Here is a 20,932-nt window from a genome sequence, read left to right as displayed (position 1 = left end):
GCTCTAAATTTTTTTCTTTTTACTAATAATTATATTTTTAAATATCTATAAGCATCAAACTTCAACAAACATTTCCCACTTAAAGGAAACTTTAAAACACAAGGAAGCCCAATATAAATTGTATCTATGATAATCTTAAAAAAATAAACATACACTTACATGCCTTTGAAATATTTATTTTCTCATTTGTCTTTTCTGAACATCATGAATCACATGAAGCAAATGCACCTGCTGAATAGATATAAATTTCTTCAACCTTTTTAACTTTATCAGAAACAGTATGAGAACCAACTTTCACCCCCTTTTTTTGGAGGGGGGGCTTGAAGTTTATAACATACAATACATTTCTATTTCCAGTATACATTTTAATAATATTGGCTAATTTGCATTGTTTGTTTGCTAATACTAAGCCTTGTATGTTACAGTTCACGATGGCCAAAGTGATGGCAGTGGTCAGAGGCCACTCTTCAATAAAACAAGTATAAAAGGAAGAAGTTTGGTTATTTTTAGCGTCGTTGTCTGGCTGTCTAGCTGCTGAAAAATTGAAAATCAGGGCGAGAAAAGCACAGTAAATATCAATTTAATGCAACATTGCACACTTGTAATGTTATACTACTTTATATAAATATAAAACGGTGTGTTTTATAACAAAATTTTTTTACCCCAGAATAATCCAAACCTAAATGAAAACATTTATGCGACGTAATTTAAATACCACTAGGTATTTGTCCTCATACCAAACGGCAGGAGTGCAAACGGTGAACCTCTGGTGGATGCATGTAGGCAAGAATTTCCCACCTGAAAAGGTTGAAGAGAGAATTACCACAACAGGGGATTGATCACCGTCCTGCTAAGAATTTATCCAGTCTTTTAGAGTCCACCCTATGTGTTTTTAAGACTGGAACGAAATTGACTAAATTGCTCAAAATGGGAAAAGGGAATAGCAAATTAACACCGAAAGATAAACTCCAGTGTAAGGACTGGAAGTTTATGGAAAGACAAAACCCTAACTCAGTAAAGAATTTAAATAAATTGATAGAAAAATATAACTTTCAGGGCCAATTAAACACTCACAAAAACTGACTGAGTTATAGGATGAAGTACGACAGAAAACAAAAATCAAATCAAAAAAATATGAGTAGTGAAGGAATGGGTGAGTTAGAAAAGTGGATGGAGGAGCTAAAAAGGGAGAAGAAGGAAATCAGAAAAATTAGGATAAAACAGGAGAGCAAGAAGAGTGAAGCAGATCAGGCAGCAGAGCAGCGAGGAGCTCAGGTAGGAGTTATAAGAAAAAAGCAATGTCAAATTTATTTATATAGCACTTTAAAAACAGGCATAAAACTGCACCAAAGTGCTGCACAAGAATGACAATAACACAAATGAATAAAAACAGAGTATCAAAACACTAGTTCAATTAAATGCCAAGGAATAAAAATGAGTTTTAAGAAGCGATTTAAAATGATCCAGGCTGTGGGCAGATCTAATTTGGAAAAGTAGATTGTTCCATAGAAGAGGAGCAACAACAGAAAAAGCCCGATCTCCTTTCCTCTTAAGCAACCAAATACAGAAAGAAAATAAAAAGAAGATGTTGAAGATACAGAGTATAGATAAATAAATAAATGATTTAGTAAACAAAATGAAAAATAATGAATTATCTAAAAGCTGGAAAGAAAAGTAGGTGAGAGGAAGTTCATGCAAGGAGGGAGTGAGGATTGTTTTGTGGTCTGTCTGACAGTAGAGAAGTCATGATCATCGCATAAGGCAAGATTTTGATGTAGTTTTAGTTTTCTAAATTCAGAGAACAGTTTTCTCTTTAGAGTGGCTTGTTTAAGTAAGCAAATGATTTATGAGGAATGAAATAATATGGGAAGTTTTAAACGTTTCACAACTGCAAAGAGAATAATAATTTGGTGTTGTGACGCCTTGAGTGGACATCCAGAGAGGTTGACAAGCAAGTGTTAAGGTGCCAACCTGAACATTATCCAGCTGAATACATCAATTTAGGCTTTGATGAGAAAAGAGCAGCTCTCTTCTCATCAAAGCCTAAATTGAGGTATTCAGCTGGATATTAGAGAAGATCTCTGAGGTTGTTCTGGTTCCCTCTGAATCCTGGAGATAAATTATTCACATGTGGTTTTAATTTCATTTCTTATTTCATGGAAACACTGCAACAGTGAAATTGTGTTTTTTTTGACATTAGCAGAAAACAAACTGAGATTTGCTGACAGTTGTCATGGAAACCTCCCAGAGTGATGAAGACTCCTCCAGGCCTTCATCGCCGCAGCTTATTCTGGCTGCTGCTGCAGCACCCAGACACCAGCGGCCCTCGGGGGCCCGGCGGTGGCAGTCCGACGCCCCTGAAATCCACGGGACGTCGGACCGGAGACCCTCGGCTCAAAGAGGTCAAGGAGACGCTGAAGGTCACCATGGAGACGACCTCAGACGGAGCGCTGGACCGACTCCTCCTCAAGAAGTACGCTTTATTTATCTTTCTACTTTATGGCTTTAAAACACTTTTTTCTTTTTATTGGCTTTTTATTTTGTTTTTATTACGAATTCAGATTCTTTTTTGTCATTATTATGAAAAGTTTTAGTTTTTAATTTGGTTTTTATCCAAAATAGTTTTCATTGTAATAAAACTAATTCTAATTTTATTAGTTCTTTAAAATTCTTCAGAGTAAAAAGTGTTTTTATTTTTGAGAAGGCTATATTTATCTTAAAATAATGTTTTATATGTTGAAGCTTTTTACTTTCACTATGACCTTGAAAAGCATCAAAATGACTCACATCAACTGGGACCAGCTTCCCCTCAGCATGATGCTGCCTCCTCCATGTTTGGACCCGAGGTGTCCCCATAGCGTTTCCATGGTGACAGCGTTTCTGCTGGTTTCACGTGCAGGTGTAGCAACAGGCCGACGACGAGGCGGTCACCGACCTCAGAACATTTTACGTTTCTATTTCAAATAGTTTCCAGACGTCGATCAGGATGTTGAAGATTTTCAGTTTTATTTTTCATCTGATCTGTTTGATGATCTGCAGGAACAGAAGAGAGAAAAATACTCTGAGTTCAAGTTACAAGAGTTGAATTCAGCAGAAATATGAAGTATTAATTTCATTTAAAAAGCTTTAAAGAGCATGTTAATGGGGCAAAATGTCATTTTATTCTGTTGTGGTGAAAAAACTTGAGCTAAAATGAGACATGATAGCAGCTCTATAGATTCAGAGCCAAACACTAAAACTTCCTCCGGATCTGTAGCATTAAATCCACTTCAGAACAGATCCAGAGGTCCTGAGCAGATCCTCCAGAGAAAAGAAACACAAGATTTGAACTTGGATCATTTGTGACTCAGCTGCTTGGATGTGTGTTTGGCTTTGAAAGGTTTTGTTGTGAAGCAGAAAGTTGATGAAGTTCACAGTGAAGACGACTTCAGTCCACCTGAAACCTGGTTTCACTCAAACCGTTTGATTCACTTTAAGGACGGGAAGTTTCTGATGCAACAAGAAGGAACAAAAGGTCAAAGTTGAAATGAAACAGAGATAAACTCCATGTTGCTCACAGATGTGATGGATCAGTTTGAACAGCTGATGTTCCAGGAGAACAGTTTTGTTTTCCAGCTTTTGTTGACGGATGAAAATTTGCATTAGAAGATGAGGTAATAACCGACTTTCTTTGGTTTATTTGTGTGGATTTAAAGTCGAACAACTTTAAAGAAAAGCAGGAAAACCTGGAGGAGGAACCTGAGCAGCGTTCTGACAGACCAAACACTGAGAGGAACCAGAGTTTGCATCGTCAAAGTGACGACTGTGAAATCATCTGAATCTTGTGACTCGTTTCCCATCAAATCCCAGACAGGAGAAGCAAAGCCTCACGTCTCCAACATGAAGATGGAACAGGATGCAGGACTTCCACCGAGCGTCACGTCACTCACAGCAGATCAGGAGTCTGGCTCTTCACCTCGACACTACCTCAAACCTGGGACAGCGAGGGGTTAAAGGTCATCTCCAGCACCTTAAATGTGAAACATTTCACTTCATATGAGAGCGTCTCAGTTTAGAGGCCAAAACCAGCCAAGAAGCTTCAGAGTTTTCCTGCAACGTAGCGCTGGTCTATTGGCCTCAGTGAGGCTGGTTTTACTGAAGATGTGTTCAGGGCAGCAGGAAAATTCAGCGCTAATACGGACGGGTCCAACGACTCCACCTATGATGATGCTTGGATATGAGCTTATATGTTCAGATCTACATGAGATGAAACAGTCGATTTTCATCACATATCAGCACATTCTCCATCGGTCACCCTGCCGTCTTTCTGGATTTATTCATTATTTACATCATCAATGGAAATTGTTCAACCAGATGTTTATCTTTATTTTAATTCAGATCAAGTCAGCTTACATTACTGTCGTTAAATAAGAGTCACTGCAGGATTTTATTCAGTCTGACCAGAAAAATCTTCCTGTAAGAGTTTAACACAGCAGCTGCATTTTATTATTTTAAACTGTTTTTATTACATATATAACTCCAAACATTTAATAAAAAATGTCAGGATAATATGTGACTCAGTAAATTGTCAATATGACTCAGGAAGACTGTTAGTTTTTCTCTAAACTCCACATTAAGTGGATATTAAATGTAAACAATGCAGCATTATCAGGACTGTAGTTCCCACTATGGCCACCAGAGGGCGGAAATTCCCCGCTCTGAATATAGAGGTGAGTTTGTAGAGCTGCAGCTGGTTTCTGACTTCTGTTAAGTTGATCACGTTTATATCTTTCTCATTATAAATACTAATATTATTATGGTCTGTCTAAAGGACTGACAGCTGATTTAATATATAGATGTTTTATTTACATACAGATAACTCATCTATATATCCTAAATAAATTACATATTAATGTTTCCTGATGAAATAAATAACTGGTTTGTTCACCAAGATGCCGAGTTTCCGTTTTAGAGTCAGGAGAATATTTATGATATATTATTTTTTTCTGGAAAACAGAATAATTATGATAATTTTGCTTCAGAGCCCAATTATATAATTTATATCACATCCTAAGAAAATTACACACTTATGCTTTCTGGTAATATAATAAACTAACAAGCTAAAATGTACTTAGAGGAGAATTTGGTTCCTTGTGTTTTACTTTGAAGGAATCCACAGGAAGTGCTATTCACATATCAACTCTCTAGCTTTACTCTGGTTGTATTTACATACTGCGTCCACTAGGGGGCAGAAGGCTAAGTTAGCAGCTAGCTAGTTTCCCGCTCCTGATTGGCTAATGTAGCCCGTGTTGCTTTCTTCGTGTTTCTGCTGTTTTATTTCTTAAATCTTCTTTCTACTTTAACATGAAATCAATGTTTTCTCTGTCAGTGTGAACTAGAAGCAGCTCCACAGAGATGAAAACAGCCCGCAGAGACTCTGAGCGGAGCTAGCGATGCTAACGATGCTAACAGGCTCCAGCAGCTGGTTTTACACACAAACTGATTATCAGCAGCTGCAAATTTAAACTCTGATGCTGAACAGCAGCGACTGTCCTTCAGTTCACTGATAATCGATCAAAGTTTTATCATTATTCAATTTTATCATTAAGCTCGTCTGAATGATTTTAGTGTGTAGTTACAGTGTGTCACCACAGGAGGGCAGTACAGAGTGAGTAACTTGTTAAAAACAAACCTAAAAATGTAAATAATCTTCTGTTTACTACAGTGCTCAAATATTTTTAAAAGCTTCATTGAGTTTTTAATTTTAAAAATATTTATTTATTTTTTCCCTTTAGATGGTTTTATTCTGCTCAAATCTCAGCTGGTTGACTTTTATCACTAATAAATATATTTTTCGTAATGTTTATAGTTTTTCCATTCTTTGATTCTCAAAATTACCCACAGTTAATATTTTTGTAAGGATTTTAACTGAATAAAATTTAACGTTTTCTCTTTTTTTTTAGGTAACTACATTTCCACCTGCCGTTACTATTTCTAAATAGCTGTTATTTACCTTCCGTTTTGAATTATTTTAATAAAGATTCTCCAGTTCTAATAACATAAAGTATGAATCCTAATTCTGCAGATTACTGTCTACAGAATTAAGTCAATGTAATTATTAGAAACTGTTTCGTGAAAAGTATAAAGTTGATCAGTTTTATGATGGTTGAGTGAGTTCTTACTGCCCTCTGGTGGTGAACTGTTGTAACTACAGACATTCTTCAAGTACATTTTTCAGCCGGAGGTTTTGTTTATTTTTGTTTTAATTTTCACTTTTATTAAGTCAGCATATGTGAATTCCGTTAAATTATAGTCACAAAAACGTTATGTAAAGAGATTAACACAGCAGCTATCTTTTAAGATTTAAAACTCTTTATTACAAATATAAAATCAAATATGATATTTAAAATATTTCAAAATCATATTTGAGTCGGAAACGGTGGATATAACTGAGGAAGATTGTTAGTTTTTCTCTATATAAAGTGGAGAAGTGGATATTAAATGTAAATAATGCAGCATTATCAAGGCTGTAGTTCCCACTATGGCCACCAGGGGGCGGAAATATCCCGTTCTGAATATAGAGGTGAGTTTGTAGAGCTGCAGCTGGTTTCTGACTTCTGTTAAGTTGATCACGTTTATATCACTCATTATAAATATTATTATTAAAATTAATAATTTAATGTTAATATTAACTCTTCTGCCTACTTTAACATGCAATCAGTGTTTTATCGGTCAGTATGAACTAGAAGCAGCTCCACGGAGTTGAAAACAGCCGCAGAGACTCTTAACGGAGCTAGCGATGCTAACAGACTCTGGCAGCAGCTTCAGAGGAGCTTTGGCTCCATCAGAGCTGAAACGAAGCTCTACAACTCTGGTTTAGACGCTGATTTTGCGGTTAGAAGTTAGGAGAATATTTATGATCGATTAAATTATCCTGGAAACATTCAGAAGATTGATGCAGGAGAAGCAAACTGAACTTCTCTCAGAGCAGGGCGGGTATTGCCCTCTAGTGGACTCAGATGGTAACTACAGCTTCTCTAATAAGCTAGAGAATTTACAAACCATATTCACTTCCGGTAGGTACTTTCACATTAAGAGCTACAGAAACGAGTTAATATTCTCGGTTAGCTTTCATATTAAATAATGTTTTAGTTTTTCTTTTTCCTCCCTGAAATGTTTATTCAAAAGCACCAAATTAAACTGCTGAGGTTTTCAACCACCACTATATAATTTTCCTATTCCTAGATAGTCATGTCAAACAGATAAAAGTATTTAAATAAAATTAACAGCAGCAACATATTATTTTATGTGTAATAAATTTATTCACAGATTAATTCAGTCATGCAATTAACTAAGTAATATTAACTAGAAATATTTTTAAACTTTAACTTTTTATATTTAATTTTTCTCCATTAGATATTTTCATCCTGCTCAATGCTCTGATCTCAGCGGGTTGGATTTTATCACAAGCACATTTTCATTGTTTATATTTTTCAGGGTTTGATTCTCATATTTACCGACAGTTTATCTTTTTGAGAAGATTTTTCTGAAGTAAGTTTAATTTTCTTTTCCATTTATTAACCCTGTAGTGGCTCTTTAACAACATCAATTTAAGATGATTTTATTTGAACTGATAAAAGTGAAATGAGAACAAATTAAGTTACAAATGATCTGGTTGAGTCAACATGAATAGGAATACCTGTAGTTACGATAGTTCACCGCCAGAGGGCAGTGAGCGCTCATAATCCACCATCAAAGATAAAAATAGTTTGTTCTGCTGGTTTTCTGCTGAATCCATGAAAAAAGCTGCTCAGCTTCAAATCACCAACAGCAAAACAGAAATAGTTAAAGTTTTCTATCTTTATTCTAGTTTTGTTTCACTCTGTAAACTCAAATTGAACTGTTAATATTTATTCAGATGAATTAAACTTTGATTCTAGACGCTGAAGAAAACACCAGTGTGACTTTGTGTGAAAAAAGAAATTGAAACCAACTCTGGTCTCCTTCAGAACAGCGTCCATTTTGAGCCGCAGGATAGAAATAACTTGTTGACTTGTTAACAGAGGTAAGTGTTGCTGCTCCGAGTCCCTCCGTGTCTCTCGGCTCTCTGGACCTTTCCTGACCAATGAGAGGCTTTCAAGACACAAAGTCTCCTGGTTCTGGAGAGACTGACGTTTTTCATGATCCAACACCAGATACTTCACACACAGTGATTACTGTAGGAAGAACTATTCCAAATTATGCAACAAATTTATTTTTAAAGTTGAAACAAACCTGCTCCATGTTTTTCTAAGAATATTTTGCTGTTTAAACCAGAATGCAGAACTGATATTTCAGGCCAAATAAATGTAATTTGAGTTGTTCTACATTAAACCCACAGTCAGTTTCTTAATCTGTGGTAAATACCATCTGGGGCTCGATTGTTATCCTGACCATATGGGTCCAATTTGAAGTGCTATTATTTATTATTTAGCATTTGGTGAAATATGCATTTTCATATCAGTCAGGTAATTATAAACCCTGTATTGTTAACTATTACATCATAAAAAGCAGTTTTCTCCTATTTCTCTCTTTAATGACACACTTCCACCCCTCCTAGATGAATTAGATGAATCAGTTCATTTCTACAGCAGGTAGAGATAAGAGAGAACCAGCAGGACACTGACCAGCCAATCAGATGTTCTCCTGACTGAGAAAGTGGGATAATATCTCATCTCTGCAGTAGGTTGGGTTTTTAAAGCTCTTCATAACCTCTTAAAACATCCTGATGAAAAATGAATCAAACCTACTTTAGACAACTGAGAATCAACAACCAGACAGTCAAGACATAATGTTTGTTTTTTATTTTTTTAATTTAGGTGGGTATACTTTTTTTTAAAAGAAAAAAAGCAAACTAGAAAGAAAATGTATTTATAATAAAGCAGATGTTGAGTTTCTCTAATAAATGACACCTGGACTCTGAAAACACTGATATAGAGGTCTAATAAAAACACAAGAGATTTATTAAGTTTTATTGTTACAGGAGCAATGAAGAAATATTTTGGTAAACAAATATATGGTTTGATTTCAAAGGTTAAGTTTTAATGTGTTAAAACTTTCCTCTGAAAACTGCTGATAGTTTTTTATGTTTTCTAAATAAAAGTGTTTAGAAACACTAAAATGTTGTACATATGTGTAAGTATGTAGTTGTAAATAGTTGTCTCAGAGCTGAATCTACTTCCTGTTTGGTTCTGATTGGTCCATTCAGAGAGAAACCAGCCGCTGAGCTGCAGTAGCATCAAGGTCCAGTTCTCCCAGTGCAGTAGTTCAATCAGCCACTAGAGGGCGCAGGACGTCTCCAGTTCCTCGTTGTTCTTCTTCCGCTGATTTTCTGCAGGTTTTCTGCTTTCTTGGGTTGATAAACAGGAAGTGTGAGGATGGCAGCTTCACCTTCATCGTTCTCCTCTTCCTCAGCTGCAGCATCAGTGATCCTAGAGGTCCAGTTCATCTCCTGCTGATGCTTCCAGTTCTTCTGGGTTTCTGCTGCTCAGCTTCAGATCTGCTTCACTGACAGCTTCAGCTTTTCTGTCTGGACCAACAGATGATTGATTTGCTGCTGGAAACGGTGATGGTGCAGCAGATCCTGCAGGGGGCGCTCTGGGGCCTCAGTGTTCAGGTCGGTTACAGTCTCATCTCCCAGACTCCTGAATCTTCTGGTTCCTTCCTGAAATGATTTCCTGCAATAAAATGTTGGTTGGAAATGAGCAGAAAACTGAGAAAAACCTGAAAAAGTTCAAATCTGACCTAAAGTTTTACAGCTCAACTCATACAAAGGAAAACATGACAATAAATGTGTTTGTTGTCACCTGAAAGGGGGAGGAGCCTAAGCTGCTTCTATGCTTAAAGTTACCTGGAAGGGGGCGGAGCCTCAGGTATGGATCAGGATCAGGACTAACCAGTTCAGACTCCATTTAGCAGCAGAGCAGAGTCTGGATCAGGTGAGTTTTCACTTCTTCTTGTTTTCCTCTCTCTGGGTTTTCTCTCTGTGGAGGAACCAGAACCAGAACTCGACCCGGTTCTCCTTCAGAACCAAGCTGCTGGCTTCATGGAGCTGTGGTTCTGGTCGGGTTTTGGTTTCCTGTTGATCAGAACCAACAAACTTTTTTAAAGCTGCAGTTTCCTGTTGCTGAGTTGAACTGGTTCCAGTATCTTTACTGGTTCTGCTGCTCTTCCTCCTGATGCCAGAAACCTCTGACCTCAGAGACTCACATCTGGTTTTAGAGGAAGAATTGAGCTGAATCATTAAAAACTGGTTTCCAGGATGAAACTGTAGATTCTGGCTCAGCTTTCTGAATAAATTCTAGTTTGTCTCCTGCAGAGCAACACGTCCTGCTCCGTATTTCTGTTCAGTTGTTTCATAACGAGCCTCTGATGACATCACAAGAGGCATCATTAGAGCATTCCTGCAGTACACTCTCCCAGTAACAGACTGGGACACCAGTGGGTCTCTGATTATGATTCATGTCTGCAACTTCCTCATCAGGACTGCAGTTCAGAATCAGTTATTTAAGCCCCGCCCCTTTAGAGCAGCAGGTAAACATTTGTTCTGTTGCTGGAATCTGGATGGACCTGTTGGTACTGATTCTGTAGCTCTGAGCTCAGTCACCACTCCCTGTTCCTCCCAGACTGACTGAAAACACAAGATGGAGGTCAGTGATCAGGAACAGGACAGAGCAGAAATAAAAATAAAGTCAACAATAGTCTGATAATAAAGGAGAAGGCAGTGTTCTGATCCAGATGTTTGGATTAAAGATGGAAGCTCAGAGTCAGGAGTTTTGGTTTTGGTTCTTTCTCTCTGATCAGACGGTTCTTCTTCCTGCCTGCTGTGACCCGATGTTTGGATCAGAAACTGAGTGAACTCTTTCGTCCATCTGAAGGTGAAGTCAGAACGTTCCAGAAACAGCAGCTCAGATACAAACTGAAGGTTTTAATGGACCTGCTGAACTGCAGCTGGTTCTGGGTTAACTGGTCCAGTTTGTGTCCTCTGAGGTTCTGCTGTGAAGTCGTGCTACTGTTGCCATGGTAACAGCTGCTGGTCTGCTCATCAGGTGATGCTGATGTTCAGCCTGAAGTTTTTACTGGTTCTTCTTCATGATCTGGTCTCTGAGGTTCTGACTCTCAGCAGAACATCTTCCTCTAAACCAGATCTGGACCTGAACGGTTCCAGAACCGCTGCTCTCTAACAGGAGCCACTCCAACATGGCAACAAGCCGCTGAGTTCAGGACCAACACTTCACTGCTTCATAGGAAATGTTCACTCCTTCATTCACTACATCTGACCTCAGTCTGGATGTTTCTACAGACCTGGATCAGGATCCAGTTCAGACCTGGAAACGGCATCATGGAGGAGTGGACGACTCAAAGTTATCAAGTTTATTAGCATAAGACATTACAGCAACTGGGCAGTTTAAAGTTTTACATAATAAATAAAAAAGCAACATTACATTATAGAGGAAAAATAAAGAAAAGTTATAAAAAGTTGTAATACAGAAAAGAGTTACTTTATTTTCTAGTTATTATGTTTTAAAGGCAACTCTAAACAGGCTAATGGTTTTTAGTCTTGATTTCAGCTGTTCTGCTGTTTTCTGGAAGTTTGTTCCAGATTTGTGGTGCATAGAAGCTGAATGCTGCTTCTCTGTGTTTGGTTCTGGTTCTGGGGATGCAGAGCAGAACCAGAACCAGAAGACCTGAGAAGTCTGGAAGGTTGATACAACACCAGCAGATCTTTAAGCCGTTCAGTAATTTATAAACTAACAACAGTATTTTAAAGTCTATTCTCTCAATGGAAGGAGTTTAGAACTGGGTGATGTGATCTATCTTTCTGGTTTTAGTCAGAACGCCAGCAGCAGCGTTCTGATTTATGTGATTGTGAAGGTCAGAAACTCTTATCTTTAGTTTCCAGCTGTTATAACTGAAGCTGTGCATTGACTCTAGATCTTTCCTCTGTAGGTTCAAACATAACTTCAGTTTTGTTTGTGTTCAGCTGGAGAAGGTTTTGGTAAATCCAGATATTTATCTATTCTAAGGATGTGTTCAGTGATTGGATGGTTCAGAGTCACCTGGTGACATCATAATGTAGAGCTTTGTGTCATTTAGTCTTGGTAAATAATCTGATTATTTTGTTATAACCTGACCAAGCAGGAAATTATTAAGGATAGGAGGGGCCCCAGGACTGAACCTTGAAATAACCCCACAGGTGATTTCTGTCGTTCCAATGAGACGTTACCTGTTGACACAGAGAAATCCCTGTTCTTTAGTCAGACTGGAACCAGTGAAGTACTTGGTGTTTTCTGCTGGTTCATGTTTTCTTGTTTTGTTTTTGGCAGAAGCTCTTTGTTGCTGATTGAAAGACCAAAAAGTTTGATGTCAAAATTCCAGATTTATTAAGACAAAACCCACCTGACTTTAAAAGGTGTTTAATTCTCAGAAATCTCTGAGGTTGTGCTGGAATCAGGTTCCTCTGATCCTCTGAGTCTATGATGGGAACCAGCTTTCTGCTCCACGGGACAGTTACTGGAACTGGATCACTGGGACTGACTGGTTCTGGTTTCTCTCTCAGGACGTCCAGAACATGGAATATTGGCATCTAAAGAAGAACAGAGCAGAACCTCCAGGATCCATCTGTCCGTCTATGAGGAGTGACTGGTCCAAAGGAAAACCTCCAGATTTCAGTACTGAACCTGGACCATCAGAACCAGAGTAAGAAACCAGTTTCTTATGGATTCATGTGAATCTATAGCGATAAAATATAAATGATATTAACTGGTTGACCTCAGTGTTTGAATAAAAAGTAACAAGTTTTATTTAAAATTAACTTAAAGCTACATAAACATGGAAGATGTTGGTCAGTAAATCAGAGTTTGAATGAAAGTCTGAATGAATCAATGATGAAAATGTTGGATGAAAACAAAAACAACCAACAATGTGAGGAGCAACGACTCAGATTATATACTGGGAACACTGGGTCCAGTTGATCCAGGTAGGCTGACGACCTGGCCACGCCCACTGAGCCTCAGCAGCTCCAAACAGAAAGGTCAAAGGTCAAAGCGGCTGTAGAGGACTGGTCTGGTCTCCTGGTTCTGAGGTTTTGCCTCCTGGTCGGTTCTTGGGTTCAGGGGCCTCATTCATAAAAGAGTTTGCAGTTTTCACGCTAAAACTTGGCGTACGAACAAATTTAGAGAAGTGCGGCGCACAAACAAACCCGGATGTATAAAATCGTGCCACGGACGTGGTTGGGCGCCTTATACATAACTATTTGAGGGAAATAGAGCAAAGCTGCTGATCTGCCCTGTTTCCACCCATAAATACATTTGGAAATTAATATAAATACCCAGAAGTCTGCCACCACATGAAGTAGTAACCATGGCAGCGTTCTTGTTTGTACCAGTATAAGTATTTATAACAATAATAATTACATATTTTAACACACGGCTCCTTCTTTAGATTTTGCTCAGAGATCCAGGATGATCAGTCTGGGAAATCTAAACACTAATAAACCATCATCAACATTTTCCAGGAGATCAATATGATCTCTGATCAATCGCTCCTCTGAATCTTTCCCTTGGCGATGTTCTCCATCAGAGCCAAAGCGCTCCTCAATTACACTGCTCACCTTTGCGCAGCTACTCATGTACGTGTGATTGTCTACATACCGTGATCACCTTAAAAATAATCAAACTTGTTTGGCGTTAATCTGCTGATCCAACCATGTTTTTTTTTAGTGAGAATGAAATTACACCGTAGATGCATTCCATGTGCTTCCTCGCACAGACCAATGCTTTACATCAACAGAGACAAAAACAGAGGAAAAGTACTATTTTTATTCAATTGAGGTTTCCACATCTTTTTATTTTCTTTATTTTGTGTGCGTGTTAGGTTATTGTCTGAGGATAAATGTGGTTCAGTTTCATCGTTTAAGTTTAAACAATAAAATATTAAAATCATAAAAGGAACATCGGGATTGATGCTTCTTGGTATAAATAACTGTATGGAGTCAGATTTCAGTGTATTTAGATGAGTTTTGATTCTTTGTAATTGGATGTTGTTCACAGAAAAAGTTTGCGTGGCAGCCGCACATTTTCACGCCAGGCAAAAAGTTTGCATATATTTCAGCAAACTTTGACCCAAAGTTAATTTATATATATATGCCGACTTGTGCATAAAATATGGCGTCGCACATTATTTGTGCGAATGCACGGTTTATACTTGAGGCCTCTGATCCTCTGCTCTCCACCTTCTACCACTAGATGGCAGCAGTGTGATGCTGTGTAGTGCATTCTGGGCTTTGCAGTTCTATTAATGGATATTATAGAAGAACTTTGTGGAATAATTCCTAGAAATATGGTCTGATCAAATCCATCAAACTGGGATATGAGCCTGTTGTCCTGCAGGTTCTGATTTGACCCATGTGACCCAGACCAGTAGAACCAGTTCTGGAGAAAATGTGGAGTTTGACCCAACAGATCAGTCTGAATGTTTTATTCTGGAGCTTTAAACCTTCTGCTTTTCACTGATTGATGATCTGAATAACAACATGTTTGTGTTTCAGAGGGCAGAACCACAGATGGGGAGCAGAACCTCAAAGATCCAGCTGTCCGTCCATGAGGAGTGACCATTCCAAAGTTTATACATAAACCCTTCTTAGAATATCAGAAATGATTTTATTGTGTTTTTTTTTCTTCAGATTTTGATATTCGGTGTCAGAGTGACCATAAAGCGTCTCTGAAGAAGAAGTTCCAGAGTCTCTCTGAAGGCGTCGCTGAACCTGGAAATCAAACCGTTCTGAACCAGATCTACACAGAGCTCCACATCACAGAGGAGTTAACTAGAGAGGTCAACCAGGAACATGAGGTCAGACACATTGAAACAGCATCCAGGAAACAAGAAACAATCAGAAGAGAAGACATCTTTAAAGTCCCACCTGGAAGAGATCAACCAATCAGAACAGTGATGACCATGGGAGTGGCTGGCATTGGGAAAACACTGTTAACACAGAAGTTCACTCTGGACTGGGCTGAAGGCAAAACCAACCAGAACATTGATTTCATATTTCCATTCACTTTCAGAGAGCTGAATATGTTGAAAGAAGAAAAGTTCAGCTTATTAGGACTGATTCATAAATTATTTTCTAAAACCAAAGAAATCAGCAGCTTTGAAACGTTCCAGGTTCTGTTCATCTTTGATGGTCTGGATGAAAGTCGATTTACTCTGGATTTCAAGAACAATCCGATCCTGACTGATGTTACAAAGTCCAGCTCAGTGGATGTTCTGGTGACAAACCTCATCAGGAGGAAACTGCTTCCCTCTGCTCTCCTCTGGATAACCACACGACCTGCAGCAGCCAATCAGATCCCTGCCGAGTGTGTCGGCATGGCAACAGAGGTCAGAGGGTTCACTGACCCCCAGAAGGAGGAGTACTTCAGGAAGAGATTCAGAGATGATGAAGAGAAGGCCAGCAGGATCATCTCCCACATCCAGAAATCAAAAAGTCTCCACATCATGTGTCACATCCCAGTTTTCTGCTGGATCACTGCTAAAGTTCTGGAGGATGTGATGAAGACCAGAGAGGGAGAAAAACTGCCAAAGACTCTGACTGAGATGTACATAGCATTCCTGGAGGTTAACTTCGCAATCAAGAAGGAAAAGTATGATGGAGGAAAAAAGACAAGATCAATCTGGAGTCCAGAGAACAAGAAGCTGATTGAGTCTCTAGGAAAACTGGCTTTTGAGCAGCTGCTGGAGGGAAACCTGATCTTCTATGACGAAGAGCTCAAAAAGTGCGGCATCAACATCAAAGATGCTGCGTTGTTCTCAGGAGTGTTCACTGAAATGTTTAAAAGAGAGAGAGGGACGTGCGACATCTCCGTCTACTCCTTTGTTCATCTGAGCATCCAGGAGTTTCTGGCTGCAGTCTACATGCTCCACTGTTTCACCAGCAGGAAGTCAAAGGTGATCAAGACGTTTCTGGGAGAAAAATACAGAGAAACATCTCTAGATGAGTTCATGAAGGAAGTCATGGAGAAATCCCTCAGCAGTAAAAATGGCCACCTGGACCTGTTTGTCCGCTTCCTTCATGGTCTCACTGTGGAGTCCAACCAGAGACTCTTAGAAGATCTGCTGGGTCAGACAGAGAACAGTCCAGAAACCATCCAGAGAATCATCACCAACCTGAAGGAGATGAACACTGATAGAATCTCTCCTGACAGAAGAATCAACATCTTCTACTGTCTGGTGGAGATGAACGACGTCTCATTTTATCAGGATATCCAACGGCTGCTGGATTCAGGGAAGAAGCTCTCAGTGACTGACTGTTCAGCTCTGGCCTTCATGCTGCAGATGTCAGAGGTTCTGGATGAGTTGGACCTGGAGAAGTACAACACATCAGCATCAGGACGACTGAGACTGGTTCCAGCTGTGAGGAACTGCAGAAAGGCTCGGTGAGTCCAGATGTTTTCATTGTGTGAATGCTGATTCAGCTCTATTGTCCTCCTGTTTCTTCTTCTTCTTCAAGTTGCTTCTGGATGTTTTTGGTCTTTAACTTCTTCCTTCATCCTCTGGACTATTTCAGCCATTCAACCATCTAAACATTCAGCTCATCCAGGACAGCTGCAGCTTCTGGTTTTAGACATTTTGATCATTTTAAAATTATTTAACTTTTTATCAGTTTTCATGTTTAAATGAATAGAAAACCCTGAACTCTAGAAAAAAATCTATTTTGTCTGAAAGATCCAATCAGCCAGAGAGACTTTTACACTTTAAACTCCTCTTCACTCATTGAGCCGCTACTCCTTTTAGGATCTTTGTCTTTTTTTTAATAAAATCACTGTTTAGGTTTGATGGACACTTTAAAATAACCCCAATAATTGCTGCTGTTGTCATGGAAACCAGTTAGAAACTTAGTGAACCAACTTTTCCTCCTCCCACTAGTTTCCTCTGAGTTTGTAAATGAGAGCAAAATGTGGTGATTGTTGTCTGGCTCCAGAAAAAGTCCTAGTTTCTGTCAGATCCTCCCAAAGCTCTGAGAACTCTGCTTCCAGAGCTGGAACCATTTTCCTCATCAACTCTTCATCTGCAGCTTTTGTTGAAGCTGTTAGCCATGAAGACCTGGAGAGACATGAGCTTCAACTCTTTAGACATCCCAGCCTCTTCTAGTTACTGGAGAACTTTCACTGCTTCACCATGAAAAATGCTGCTGGACCCAAACGCTCTGTTTTGGTCTTCAGCTCTTTAAGAGTTTAGCAACAATTTCTTCTAACATCCAAACCTTTGTTCCTCTGAGCCACACGGTCTAGTCCAAGTCCGAGCTGTGAGCAGTTCCTCCTCCTCTCCATCATCTCCAGTAGTTTCCTTCATCAGCTCAGTCAGCCTCTTCATCAGCTGCTTCAGCTCCTTTGAGTCTCTGATGCTGCAGCTCCATCAGATGCTGCAGAGAAAACTGAACTTTCCTTCACAGATGATAGAAGATCTTCAACATCTGACTGCAGCTGAAGGTCTGAGGACATGAAGCCTGGACCAGAACCAGAAACAGAACCTGGACTTTAACCAGGAACTGCACAGATTCTCTGTGGGGTCAAACTCAGTAAATTGAAGATCAGATGTTGATCAGATGATGACATCACTGTTATCATATTTTAGTTTGTTTATGATCCAGATTGATTTCATTAGAACTGAATTTATTTCTTCTCTAATCACAGACTTGGTGGCTGTTTGATCCGAAAGGCTGAATGTGAAGTTTTGGCCTCGGCTCTGAAGTCCAACCCAGATCTGACTGAACTGGAAATAAATCAGATCATCATAGATGAAGGTGGAGACTCTGATCTGAAGCCTCTGGTTGAGATCCTGGAGAGTTCAGTCAGTAAAGTGAAGAATCTGAGGTTTGTTTTCTTTATTTATACAATAAAATCATTCATTTATACTTTAAACATTAGTTTAATTAATGCTTTTATTCTAATATATTTTATTTTAAAACAACCTGTTTAAATGTCAGAATAAAATCTCTAAAACTTTTTACCTTATATATTATTTTTTTCTTATTTCAGACTTTGAGATTATTGAACTTTGTTTTTCAGTTTTTTACTTTAAAATGTTTTTTACTGATGAACAAAATGAGTAAAATAATTCAAATGATGTAAATGAATGATGGAGATGTTTCAGTTTGGTTTGGTAAAGATTCAGATTGTTTTATTTCTCATTTCTGATTCTCATCTTTACATCCAGAATGAAATGTTGTTCCTCCAGAGTCGAGCCACAAACACTGACAAGTTCAAATCATCATTAATGACCAAATCTAAGAAATGACTGATTGTAGAAAAGCAAATCTAGATGAAATGAATGAAAGTGAGGTTTGCAGCAGCAGCAGGTTCCTCAGCTTTGTCCTGAAGCTGTGGTTCTGTTGGGCCGGGTCAGAGAGGAACCGTCCTCTTCAGTCTGACAGCTGTCAGTCGGTTGGAGCCTCGTCTCTGTGATGATGCTTCATCAGGTCACGTCTCCTTAGGAAATAATGGCCTCCATTGGCTTTCAGCAGCTTTAATAAGAACCCAAGGCCATTAATGAAGAAACTGAGTGGTTCTGATCCAGTTACCAAGTCGGGTCTCCAGCTGATGATCAGGAACCAGCAGAAATAGCTCAACTCATCCAGGCTGATAGAAAACTTTGAGTTTCTTTATTGATCAAATGTTCTGGTTCTGCTGGTTTGGACTCTTTAAACCAGTTTGACTGGATCAGATGTTAGAATCAGTTCATCATGTTTCTTTTACATTCAGGGAAATTAATTTTCTACATTTTTATTATTTATTTGTTCATGTTTCAGTTTTAACCTGCATCCTGTTGGCTTCAGCTCACATCTTTTATTCTTTATTCAGATTGAAGGACTGCAGTTTGTCAGAGACCAGCTGGACTTCTCTGTTCTCAGCTCTGAAGTCCAAACTGACCCACCTGACAGAACTGGACCTGATCTGGACCAACCTGGGAGATTCTGTAGTGAAGGAGCTCTGTGGTTTTCTACAGACTGAAGGCTGCAGACTGGAGACATTGAGGTATTTTAATTCTATAATTATTGATATTTCTGTGAATAATTATATATAATTGATCATAAATCAAATTAATTTCTTCTGTTCTAATAAATATTTTCTGAGTTTGTTCCTGGACTTGGATCCAGAGTTTAATTTAGTCCCTCTGTGTGACTGAGTTGGACCTGCTGATCTGAGGTCAGAACAGGACAGCATTCGGACCCCCAGTGTGTAGAAATCCCCCTCATGTGAAGAAGGTCAAAGGTCATTCAACCCAGTCTAGAAAAGTGAATTCCTGGAATCTGACAGGAACAAATCAATAATCAATGATTGATGCTTCAACACTTTGATCAGAACCTGGAATGATTTTACTGACTAAAATCCTCCAACACAACATGACCCAGTACCAGGTTCTGGTTCTGGTTCTGGTTCTGAAGTCAGCAGGTCTTTATTGAAGCAGCAGCTTGTTGGCATTAATATTGATGAGAATCTTTAACTGGTTCTGTTGGACTGGTTAACCTGCATCCTGTTGGCTTCAGCTCACATCTTTTATTCTTTATTCAGATTGATTGACTGCAGTTTGTCAAAGATCAGCTGTGATTATTTGGCCTCAGCTCTGAAGTCCAACCCGACCCGTCTGACAGAACTGAACCTGGAAGGAAACAAACTGAAGGATTCAGATGTTCAGCAGCTGAAGAATCTTGTAAAGACTTTAAAGTAAGTAAATGTTTGTAGTGAGTCCAGCTGCTGTCAGCATATTGAACTAAACCCAGTTAGCATCAAAGCAAAGATCCAGTGTTCCCAGTAAAGCTGCAGCTTCTCAGTGGGAGGAGAATGGTTCAGGCTTCCTGATTGGACACAGAGACAGCAATCAGCCAATCAGAGGAGCAGCAGCTTGCTGTGTTCCTGCGTTTGTGTTGGTGTGAAGATGAGTGTTGTTGCTGTGTCCATGTCTCCAGGAAGTCCAGCTGGACTCCAGCGTCCAGCCGTCCAACATGTCTAGAGACAGTGGTCCTCATCCATCAAACTGTGGCAGCAGCAGATCTGATCTCAGATCTGTTTGTTCTCTCAGTTCAACAGGAAACAACTGATCAGGTTCATCTTGGTCACAGCTCTGAGATCAGTCTGACTGCAGCCTGGAAACCATCTAGTGGATGTGCTGCGTCACTGACTGCTGCTGGAGAGAGGCTGGAAACACTCACTGATCTGCTCTCTCCTTCCTTCTTCTCTCTGCAGGTTCTGATCTCTGTGAAGTAGAAAATGGTCTCAGTGTCCTGCTGATCCTCAGAGGTTGAAGCTGCAGCAGTTTGAGTCTAAAGAGACTCTGACTGGATCATGATGATGACCTCTGACCTCCAAGATTTTCCTCATGTTTATTTTCTCATGTCTGTCATTTAGTGTCTGATATTGTTTGTCTCTTTGGATCAATAAAGATCCAATTCAAACTGGGCTCCATTTAGAGGCTTCATGGAGTTTTGATCTGAACTGGATTCAACTGGAAAGTTGATCTTTTTTCTCTCTGATTCATTTTCATCCTGGAACCAGAAATGGTCTGAGAATGGAAACATGGGAATCATTTTCAGTTCAGCTTTGAAGCCATGAAAGACACTTCAAACCTCTTTTCTCTGCTGCTTCTTCCTTCTGCTGACATGAAAATGTTCCTCAAAGCTCCACAGATAAAAAGATGCTTTACTGGAAACTGCAGAGAAACTTCAGCTTCCATCAGAGAAACCAGTTTAACCAGTTTAGAACTGGATGTCCTACAGAAACTCTGATCTTAGAGCAGTTTTCAGGAACATGTGGAACCTGGAAAAAAAAGATTTTATATATTTTATGTTCATTGTAAAAGCTAAATCTTGAAGTTTTACGTCATCATTGATTCTCAGCTTTAATTTCTCTCAGTTTGT

The 20,932-nt window shown here is 39.0% G+C and overlaps 1 protein-coding gene and 1 long non-coding RNA gene across 3 annotated transcripts; one reads left to right on the top strand and one right to left on the bottom strand.

Annotated features, from left to right (window-relative positions):
* The first annotated feature begins 2,200 nt into the window (after positions 1–2,200).
* LOC111607584 (NACHT, LRR and PYD domains-containing protein 12-like) lies at positions 2,201–20,426 on the top strand. 2 transcript variants are annotated; one of them, XM_023329357.1, is made up of 8 exons: positions 2,201–2,473; positions 12,578–12,717; positions 14,567–14,610; positions 14,702–16,454; positions 17,712–17,891; positions 18,879–19,052; positions 19,590–19,742; positions 20,262–20,426. In XM_023329357.1, the coding sequence occupies exons 1-8, from the start codon at positions 2,234–2,236 to the stop codon at positions 20,266–20,268; spliced, it is 2,691 nt and encodes an 896-aa protein (XP_023185125.1). In that variant the 5' UTR covers positions 2,201–2,233; the 3' UTR covers positions 20,269–20,426. The 2 variants fall into 2 exon arrangements, with proteins under 2 accessions (XP_023185125.1, XP_023185126.1); XM_023329358.1 differs by lacking the exon at positions 2,201–2,473 and adding an exon at positions 9,840–9,956.
* LOC111607604 lies at positions 8,538–9,955 on the bottom strand. The gene is made up of 2 exons (XR_002752366.1): positions 9,869–9,955; positions 8,538–9,695 (listed from the first exon to the last, which is right to left on the bottom strand). It is a non-coding gene; the product is annotated as an uncharacterized LOC111607604 (long non-coding RNA).
* Positions 20,427–20,932: the final 506 nt, after the last annotated feature.

Source organism: Xiphophorus maculatus, chromosome 24 (assembly GCF_002775205.1).
Source record: "Xiphophorus maculatus strain JP 163 A chromosome 24, X_maculatus-5.0-male, whole genome shotgun sequence".
NCBI classification, from domain to species: domain Eukaryota; kingdom Metazoa; phylum Chordata; class Actinopteri; order Cyprinodontiformes; family Poeciliidae; genus Xiphophorus; species Xiphophorus maculatus.
This window is presented reverse-complemented; position numbering and strand designations above follow the sequence as displayed.